The 10,164-nt window shown below is 53.2% G+C and overlaps 1 protein-coding gene across 1 annotated transcript in view; it reads right to left on the bottom strand.

Moving 5' to 3' along the window:
* LOC109294819 (nuclear receptor ROR-beta-like) overlaps positions 1–10,164 on the bottom strand; it is a 52,512-nt gene that overhangs the window by 9,490 nt on the left and 32,858 nt on the right. The window contains exons 2-6 of the mRNA XM_019513308.1: positions 7,285–7,370; positions 6,605–6,746; positions 5,302–5,715; positions 4,070–4,191; positions 3,399–3,531 (exon numbers count right to left, since the gene is read on the bottom strand). Coding sequence (XP_019368853.1) covers positions 3,399–3,531; positions 4,070–4,191; positions 5,302–5,715; positions 6,605–6,746; positions 7,285–7,370 — 897 coding nt within the window. The remainder of the gene's footprint in view (positions 1–3,398; positions 3,532–4,069; positions 4,192–5,301; positions 5,716–6,604; positions 6,747–7,284; positions 7,371–10,164) is intronic.

Raw genomic sequence — 10,164 nt, 5'->3', positions numbered from 1 at the left:
CCTCCTGGGACTCTGAGAGGCAGCAGCACCGCTACAAGAGAGGAGACTTGATCTGGGCACAAGGGTGTATTGAGGGCTGGGGGCTTCTCTCACTCCTTCCCCCAGGGCACTCAGAGCTGTGTGTGACATGGCAACAGGGAGAAATTAAGCCGCCTAATACAGCAGGCTGAGTTCAGGGCCTCAGAAGTCACCATAGGAATGTGACGTGCCTTATGGGCCAGCATTCAAGCAGCTGTTGTTAAAAAGCCCTTGAGGGCCAGGTTCCCAACCAATTGCAAAATGTATCAGTGACTCAGTGGCAATGCTAGCAAGAGAACTGAGGAGTCCTGGCTCTGCATGCCCTGCTCTATCTGCTAGAAAATATTGTTTTTATAAAGCCACCTTGAAATGATTTGGTACTTGGTCCCTGGTGACTTGGTGCCCACACCCCTCATGCCTGCTGTCCCGGTATCTACACATCTGGCACCTCTGCCACATATCTGCCACATCTGGCACCACAGATGGCATGGCTGCCATCTGACTTCAGATCTTTCCAAGTAGCAAAGCTGCCAGTGGCTGGTGACAGGCACCTTTAAGGCAGAACTAGTGGACAGGCAGGGAGGGATAATTGGTGTGAGAATTCCCCTTCCTTGTCTTGAAGGCTGGGAACAGACCATAGAGAGGGTCTGTACAGCAAGTGCAGCCAGAGCAGCAGAGTAGAGACCCAAGAGCTCAGATGGGATCACTGTTTAGGAAGAAAAGATCATGAAGGTAGAATGGGAGACTGAAAAGGAAACAGGGTTTGATTAGGCCTCAGTGCAGGGCCTTTGTCTCATGAGTACTCTGGGCTCTGCTCTTTCAGCTCCAGGTCTTGTCTCTCATGGTAGGCAGTGTTTTCACTGCAGAGAGACATGATCTTACACTGAGGGGGCTGACTGGGAGCCAACCCCAGCAGTGACACAGCACAGGGCACTGGTATCTTGATTAATTTGTTTGAAGTCAACACTATATCCCTGACCTGATTTCCAGACAGACTCTGCCCCAAGAGAGGGAACCAAACCTTATTTTTGCAGGGCAGCCTTCTGCTCAGGCCTTGCCTGCAGGAGAAACATGTCCTATGAATTTATACTGATTGGAGCAAACCCCATGTGAATGGTTCCACAGGCTCAGCTTAACTCAGTTTAAATTGGTTGAACTTTGGTTGATTGAGGACAAGTTAAAGCCAAACTGAAAGAATCACTTTTGAACCAGAAGGCAAGCAGTCAGGGGTCTTTTCACCAGTTAAATTAAAATGGTGTAAGAATCAGTTTAAGTTAAGCCAGTGCATCATTCCTGCGTTGATAATCCCAATGCTTTGCTGTTCTGTGTTTGTGGCACCTAGTGCAGCTGAGCCCCAAATCCCTGCTCAGGTTTTCTGTTGCAAGAGTAACAGTAATGCATAACAGAATGGAAGCAGTCAATCCAGCAGTCAAACCTTATTGCCTTGGGACATAGTCTTAGTCCCTGACTGGAGTTATTTCCATGGCACTAAACACAGATGTGGAATAGCAGGGAGGGCAGCCTGGAAGGGTTGGACCAAAAGATTACTATGGGGTTGATTCACAGCTGGTGGGAGTCTGTTTGGCTCTACTGGCTTCAGTGCCAATTTATGCGAGCCAAGATCCTGGCCTGCTTATTTTTCTCTTGCTCTGTCTGAGGATCCGAGAGAGCTTGGGGGATTTTCCTGAACACAGACCCAGGGCCCAGGTTGCAGGGATAATCAGAGGGCAGTGCACAGCTGGGAGAGCTAAGGAACAGAGCAGGTGGCATCAGTGGCTATGCACAGACTCCAGGTCATTGATTTGCAGCCTGTTGGCTAGTCACTAACTAGGTAACTGTGACTGGGAGTCAGTGAGCCCTGTCTCCTGGGGTACTAGGCTGTGCTCTGCTCTGGAGTGCAGGCAGAAGAGGGCAGATAAGGTGAATGTTGGCTTGTCTCCTCCAGGCTGTGGAACCTCACCAGCCACCCTAGCAGGGTGGCTTCAAAGTTTGTTGGTCTCTATTTTGGGTGCATAGCAGTGCGCGCCTGGATTTGCATTTGAGGGCACTGATCCCCCGCAACCTCCTATGACAGCGGCGCAGTTCCAGGGGAGTTCAACACCTCTGAAAGTGAGGCCGTTATGTTTCTGCTTGTGCTTCCCAGATATGAAGGACTCAAAGTGGGGGGCTCCTCTCAAAGCTGATGATTCAGATCAGCTACCCAATGCCAGAACCCTGTTTGCAGAAAGCTGGAAAGCCATGCGGATGGGAATGCCAGGGCTAGGGTCCCCTGGGGCTAAGCTGGAGAGCATAGGTGATGCATATGGGGTGCATGGGGGTGCATGTACACCCCCTGAGAGTGCTGGTGCCTCCCTGAGAGTGAGTGCTCGCTCTTGGCTTAGGTGATGGGCAGGGGGGACAGGCAGAGTGCTGGTGCCCACCCCCCCAAGAAGTGCCGCTGGCACTTCAGGTTGTGCCACCAGCACTTTTGGGCTTGGCACCTAACTGTGGGGGGATTTCCCTCCCCCCTTCCTCCCCACTGCCAACACCACTGTGTCCGGTCCCTGCTCAGCCCGCCCTCGCCGCCGATGACTGTGTCACCGCCTGTGTGTGGTTGCCATGCCCCCCAGCCTCAGGAGGCATACGTCGCCTATGCTGGAGAGTGTGACCAGTGGCATGTGCTGCCATGCCAGGTGAGAGACAGCTGCCAAAATTGAGCACCAGGAAGGAAGATGGGTTTAGGCTGAGACCGCACCTAGCTCTTGAGGCTGAACTCTGGTCCTTTCTGTTAGTCACTCAGCTGACTGCAGAGGGAAGTCCAGAGCGCACACACGGGCAGGGCATGCAGTGCTTTCAGGAGCCAGGCCCATGAGAGAGCAGGCAGGGCCTTGCTGGGCTCCGGACAGCTCCTGGTTTGGTCACCAGGCTGAACCTCCCAGAGGTGCTGTGAAGTAACAGAAGGGTGGCTCTCAGCCACTTTTTTTGCTCATGGGAATGGCCCAGGGATGGGAATGACCTCAGGCATAAATCACAGCAGCTTCAAGGGTGCTCTAATTTATAGCAGCTTCTGCAAAGCAGCTCCCACCTGTCCTACAGTCCACAGCAGCCCAGCTCATAGTAAAGTGACGTGGCCCTGTCCCAGCAAACCGCCAGTATTGATGTTCCCAGGGCCCATTTAAGTCCAGTATATGGTAGCCCCTTATAGTGCTAACACCATGACAACTGCCCCCCAAACTATCTTCACTCTTGCAGCCTGATGGCACTGCCTGGTGGCCAGTGCATGGGCTAGACCACCATGTGTTCATCTGCCTAGGAGCTGGAGCTGTTGGGAGCTGAGGACTGTGGGTAGGCAGGGTCCCATCTGTATCTGCATGGTGAGCCAATGTCCCCGGCTCTCTCACCTGCTTTCAGGAGGATGATCTGGTCATTCTGGCAGAGCTCCATGAAGCCGTCAATGCGCTTGGCAAACTCCACCACGTACTGGATGGCATTGGAGATCTGCAGGGAGCACTGCTGCCACATGGCCTCACAGCTCTGCAGTCACAACACGGCATCTCAGACAGCCTGTTCCCCTCTGTCACCACCCACCCCTCTGCAGCTCCCTGGGCTCAGGACTTGGGGGGTGCCAGCAGGGGTGCCCTTGGTACTGTGTCATTCTGGGATATGCCAACCCTGGAGGCAGGCCCCAACCACAAGTGTGCACCTCCCTCTGGGATGTACACCTCCAGTCCTGGGAATATGGCAACCCACCCCCGAGCTGCACAGCCACCCCCTGAGCTCATGGCTGTGGGGTTCTGCCCTTGATCCCAAGCCACTGGCAGCCTTATGAGGCAGCAGCTTTGGCCAATACCCTTCCCCTGATCCCATCCTTCATTCACCACCTCCTGTGGACTGTCCAGCTGGCAAGCAAACAGCACCCTAAGGGAGGAACAGGAGGACAGCTCCTGACCTGTGAGGAGCTCCTGTAGGTGTAGGCTGACCCAGGAAAGCAGAGTGCTAGGGTGGGATCCTGTGGCAGCGTGGCGCACTGAGGCAAGGGCCCTGTGAGCAGGAGAAAGCAGAAGGTGGTTACCTTGTTCTGCAGGTTCCGGAGCTCATCTTGGGTGTACAATGTCCATGCTAGTTTCTTGAGCTCCTCGGCTGTGTACTGGCAGGTCTCCAGGTGGGATTTGACCACGTTCTGTGCAATTCGGTCTATAGAGCAAAGGCAAAGTACAGCTGAGAGGTGGGGCCTTAGGTATTAGGGTCAGTGGGTTCTCAAAAGCTAGCTTCCCACAACATAGCTTAGGATGGTGCATGGGGAGCCCAGGGATCTGAGCTGTGAGGTACATACACACATCACTGCCTGCTGCTGGAAGGAGTCAGACCTGTGTGTCTTAAGTACTCTACTGCCAAGGAGGATTCTGCTTTAGCTTAGGTGGCAGAGCCTGTGATTTCAGGATGGGAGTGCTGGGTCTGCATCATGAGCTCCCTTGCTCCTCGGAGATCTGAGAAGCTACAGCCCAGCCTTGGAGCCTCTTCCCCACGCTCAGTCCTTTGCTCTGGGATGCACTAGCCCTGCTGTCCAGCACTCATGTGCCTCCTGGGTGGTGCCCTTCATGGAGGTAGTTTCTGGCATAGGCACTGACTCCGGGTGCTCTGGGGCTCAAGCAGGTGCCTGGCACCCACGAGCCACAGTTATTTCCTGCTTGAAGACATTAAAAAAAGCAATCCGTGCTTTCCTGAAAGAAGCAGCATATTATTTCAGTCTGGCACTGCAGCGTCTGTAAAGTTTGGGCACTTCAGCAGGGCTTTTTGGTGCTTTTAGTTAAAGCTTATCCAATCAGCTATTAGATAAAAGTGCCAAAAAAGCCCCACTGAAGCATCCGATCTTTACAGATGCTGCAGCACTGGGTTGAAGTAATGCACTGCTTCTTCTGGGTATTCATGGAGCTCAGTGCAGGAATGCGCTGAGTTTAAAGTAAAGCGCTGGGGGTTTGGGGTTTTTTTTTTATGTCTGCAAGCACCCACTGGCGAAAAACAAAGTTAGCGCCTATGGCTGGGTGGCTGGGCTGGCTTTGGATGGCGAGGAGATGCCAGAGACTGGAAGCCCTTACTGTACTTTCTGCTGCTATCAGCACAGATCAGGTTTCCCCATAGAAGAAGACACTAGCCTACTCCCCGTCTTAGTTAATGGAAAAGGCCTTTTAGCTCAGCACTGGAGGCCTGTGCTTCCAGCACAGCTCATCTGGTGTTCAGATTTTGTCCTGAGCCCTGGCAAACTAAGCCCACATTATACTGTAAGAGGGCAGCGGGTATACTGACCAATCTCAATCACTGAAATATCCGAGGTGAGCTGGCTGCCTTCCAAGGTGCTGTGTGTGAAGAGGCTTGGTTCAAGCATCAGCTCGTAGATGGGCTCCTGCTTGATGAGCTTGGCATCACTGATGTCCATGCTGGACTGGTCTGGCGAGGGCTGAGCGGAGGTCAGGAGGTCAAGGTTGTAGTAGGTGCTTCCCCCTTCGGGGGTGAGCGGGAAGTCAAAGAGGAGCCCGTCCGACAGGGTGGAGATGTCATCCAGGTCGGAGAGCCCACTGCTCACACTGGTTGTGTAGACGCGGGTCAGGCCTTCCGAGTCGTCCTTGGTGATGCCATTCTGCTCCTGACTCTGCTGGTGCTTCTGTACCTCGGCATACAGGCTGTCCCGCTGCTTCTTGGACATGCGCCCAAATTTCACCGCTGGGGAAAGGAGGGGGCAAGAATGAAGCAAGGGTATAGGAGTAGGTGTGTGGCACATGGTGCCTGGCAAACCACGGCTTAACAATAGTGCTGCCACCCCAGGCTCAGAGGACGGCGGGGTGAGGCCAGGGAATCCGGGCACCCTTAGGACAATTTACTGTGTTTGGATGGGGTTTTCTCTCAACGTCATTATTGCTGCAGCCCAGGGAAGCCTCTGTGGGAGGAGGCCTGGGATATGCCTTTCGCACAGAGAACACAACAAGCTGGTTGCAGTGGGCAAACTAGAACTTGGAGGCACCATGCAGAGCACGACTTGTTCAAGTTTTTCAATGGAACAAAGAAAACCTGAAAAGCTCCAGTGGGTCCAACGCCAGGTATTTTGCTTTGGGTTACTGAAGCCCCTTTAAAAACCTTTCTTTTCTTTTTTTTTTTTTTGTATTGTTTTTCAAGTTAGGGCAGTTTCATAGTTTCATAGTTTCTAGGGTCAGAAGGGACCTGAGCAGATCATCTAGTGTTTCAATGAAAATCAGCATTTCCAGAAGGGTACCTCCTGTTTAAGAAGGGCCAGAATGAAAGGTTTGGACAACCCCACGCTCCTTTCTGGGCCCAAGCTAGCCTCCGAATTTCAGCTGACTTCATGAATCATTTTAGACACCAAAACTCCATTTTTTAGTGGATTTACATCCACCTAGCTCTAATTAGGAGATGGTGCCTGCCCCAGAGAGCTAGCAGGGAGGGCAGTGATGGAGCTGGGGCTAGAGCCCAGCTCTCCTGGCTCCTGGGCTGCAGCAGTATCCACCAAGCAAAGGTCTCTATTAATCAGCCCAACCCAGGGCTCAGGAGTTCCCAAGGTGCCCAGACAAAGCAGCCTCCTATGAAGCAGACTCACCATCACGCGACATGCCCAGGGCCAGGCACTTCTGCAGGCGGCAGTGCTGGCACCGGTTCCGGTTGGTCCTGTCAATCAGGCAGTTCCTCTGGCGTGAGCAGGAGTAGCTGGCGTTATTCTGTTGGCTTCTCCTGAAGAAGCCCTGCGAGGACAAGAGGACAGGTCAGATGGGGGGACAGGGGGACGGGGTCCCTCCCCTGACCTCAGCCTGCTTGCAGAGCTATTGCAGGGGCCTTCTGAAGGAGCCCACCTAGGAACCCAGCAGGCCTTGCCTGTTGTTGCATCAGACTATTCCCAGTGGGAACTAGGGGCTGTTCCCCCTGTGCAGGAGGCAGTGTGGAGTGCACTAGGGTAGTCCCACTAAGTGGTGTGACAGTGATGACGGGAGCCAGGAACTGCCAGGGAGGGTCTATGCAGTCTGTCCCATCCAGCCCTCCTCTGGAAAGCACCTAAGCTGGGATCTTCACCAGAGCTTCAGGGCATCTGACTCAGGCTTCATGGAAACCCCAGCTGGGGGCTGCTCTGGTGTTTGCTGAGCAGGGGGTACATGGTCCAAGAGGTCTGAAACAAAGCCACCCTTCCCCTAGTCTCCAGGCTGGGGCTGTCGCCTCCATGACACCTGCTAGCCTGAGGCCTGAGGATAGCCACAGATTTGCTTCATCTCCCAGACCAGGGCTCACCTTGCAGCCTTCACACGTAATGACTCCATAGTGAATCCCTGAAGACTTGTCTCCACAGATCTTACATGGGATCACTTCGATTTGGGCTGCAGCGGGGGACAGGGAAGGAACAAAACAGACAATGCCAAACAGTTAACCGTAGAGTTCTTGTCTGGTAAAAGGAATTATTAACACCCATCCCTTTGCAGGCAGGTGCCTGGTGGCACTTTAAACACCTTGGCAAGCCCTGCTGTGTGGTGGGGACTGCCTTTGCCCCCATTTTACAGCGGGGAAACCGAGGAAGCGATTTCTGGAGGTCCGTCAGCAGGACAATGGCAGAGCCGGGAACAAAGCCCATTGGGACCAGGCCTGTGCTTCAGGCAATAGAGCATGTGCTGCTTCCAGCCTGCAAACCTGTGCGTTGAGCAGCAGCATGTGTTCAGCTCAGCAATTAGCCCCCTCCACTCTCCCATGCACCAAATACCAGGTAGCTCTGCTGAGATCTTAGGCCACAGGGTCCACTCAGGGTTTTTATCCTCTTTTACCCCGATGGATAAAAAGACTGTAGGCATGGGGGCACATGAACTGGCTCTTGTGGGGGGTGGAGCCTTTCCATGAGTTAGCTGCCCTATGATAACTGCCCATGTGCATGCTCCTGTCTGGAGGTACATGAGAATTACTCCTGCAGCAGCTACAAGGGGTAACAGTGCACCTGCAGGGCTGCTGACATGCCATAAACACTGTCCCCCCCTGCTCCCATTGTGGGAAGTTCATGTGCCCCTGCCTACAGGATGGACCCATGCTGGGTTGGCTTTGTACGTGTCCTAGTTGCAGTTGAGGGTGGTTTCCAGTGCACGCAAGAAATGGATGATTGCTGGTATGATCCGACACACCTGCCCTCTTCATACAGTCCCTTCCTCTTTGCCCGCCTGTAGATGCCAATCAGTCAGGGCAGGGACTGTCTCAGTGAGGTCCCTCCCAGCTCTTTGATTCCTTGATCATTGCTCATTCTATGGGATTCAAAAGGTGTCAAACCCCAAGACTGTAAGAAAAGAAACTATTCTCAGACAGAGGACCTGGTAGCAGCTTACTGCTACACCAGGGGTGTACATCAAGGGCTCGGTGAGCAACTGTTCAGCAGGGCACCTGATAGGAAAACCAGGAGTAATGGCCACAAACTCCTGGAAGAACAATTTAGGCTCAACATTAGGAAAAATTTCTTTACAATCAGGGTGTCCAGACTGGAATAAGCTCCCTCCAGAGGTGGTGCAGTCACCTACCCTGGAAATCTTCAAGAGGAGACTGGACCGTCACCTTGCTGGAGTCACCTGACCCCCAGTTATCTTTCCTGCTTAGTGCAGGGGGCTGGACCCGATGATCTTCCAGGGTCCCTTCCAGCCCCTAACAATCTATGCATCTATGAATCTCTGCAGTGCTTCCCCCCGGATGTGCGCATCAGCTATTCTCAGAACAGGGGTGGTTTAACTCTGCAGTTTCCAGTCCTTTCTTCCTTTCTTTTTAAGTGCCCTGGGGAGAGGTGCCTGGCCAGCAGCCCTGGAGAGTCAAGAGACTCTGTTACCTTGCAGGACACATCCCTCTGGGGCGAGAAGTAGTTCAGGGAATTTGCTAAGAACGCCTTATAAACAGTGTCCTCTTTGGTACCTTGTCTGTAACTCACTACGTATGTCTACATGGATCTCTGAGTAACCAAGCACTCTCAAAACACAGGGCAAGACTGTCTCCTTGACAGTGTGGCATGTGCAGCACCCTGCACAGTAGGACCCTGGCTGAAGCCTTGACAGGCCTTACTCAACACACACCAATTATAACCTGGCCCTGGGCCTCTCCACTGGGACTGTCAGGCTGTTTGGCCAGTGGCTTCAGGGATTTGGCCCCTGGCAATCAGCCTGGACCCCAGCAACTGTGTTTCACACAGGCTACCCGCTGTCTGTGACATAGTGACAGCCTGTGGCACTCCCATCACTCGCTCACAGGATCAAGTGCTTTGTGTTTCATTGCCAGTCCCCTGCCTCAGCTGGTTCCCCTTCACTGGACAGCTGAGTTGCCTGCTGGGTGGTTTGGCTTGAAGGACAATAGTCATCTCTTCCTTCCTAGGCGGAGCGGGCACAATCCTGCCCTATGCTATGGATGTGTGATCTCCAGCTCTGGTTGGTATCATGGATGGGATTTGTGACACTCTAATGGGGTCACTGTCTAACTGCTGCCACTAGCACAGACCCTGCTTTCCTGTCCTCACTGAAGCATCCCTTGTGCCAAATGAGCCACACTCATTGCCATGAATCTGAAGGGGATTCTGTACTGAAGCGACTGGGTACAGTCACACTCTGCAGTTCTGTCTGGCCCACAGCTACCCTGAACTTTCACCATCACATACATGGCCGCTCCCTAAAACCTGGCCTGGGATTGATGCACTGCAGCCACCTCTGGGATGACTGGGCCTGGCTTAGTCATTGCAATCAGCAGCATGAAAACACTGGCCTGCCCAGTGACATAGCTGCATGTACACTGAATATATTAGGGAAGAGGAGTCTGGGGCATCCACAATCTGTCTGACCTGCATATTTAGGCTGTAACCAAGAACCAGGTCTGGGATTTTCAATGATAGTATGCATTTTAAAGCTGGGCAAGGGGCGGCAGTTCCCATTCTGCCCAGGAGATGGCAATAAAAAGCTTTACTGTCTGGATGCATTATAGCTGGCCTGGCATGTGAAGAGAAAGGACTGGACTTCGAGTTCTACAGTAGCGGATGGGTGAGGACAAGGATTTCAGGGCTCAGGTGCACAAAGGGAGAAGCTTCCTTGCCCCCATCCTCCGCAGCTGCCCTTCGCAAAGAGGAAACCAGCAGACATGACATGGAAGGCAGGTCCCAACATTGGCATC

The sequence above is a fragment of the Gavialis gangeticus genome, unplaced genomic scaffold, assembly GCF_001723915.1.
Source record: "Gavialis gangeticus isolate Ggan-Ray unplaced genomic scaffold, GavGan_comp1, whole genome shotgun sequence".
NCBI lineage: Eukaryota > Metazoa > Chordata > Crocodylia > Gavialidae > Gavialis > Gavialis gangeticus.
The sequence above is the reverse complement of the archived record's forward strand: the minus strand, read 5'-3'. Positions and strand labels throughout refer to the sequence as shown.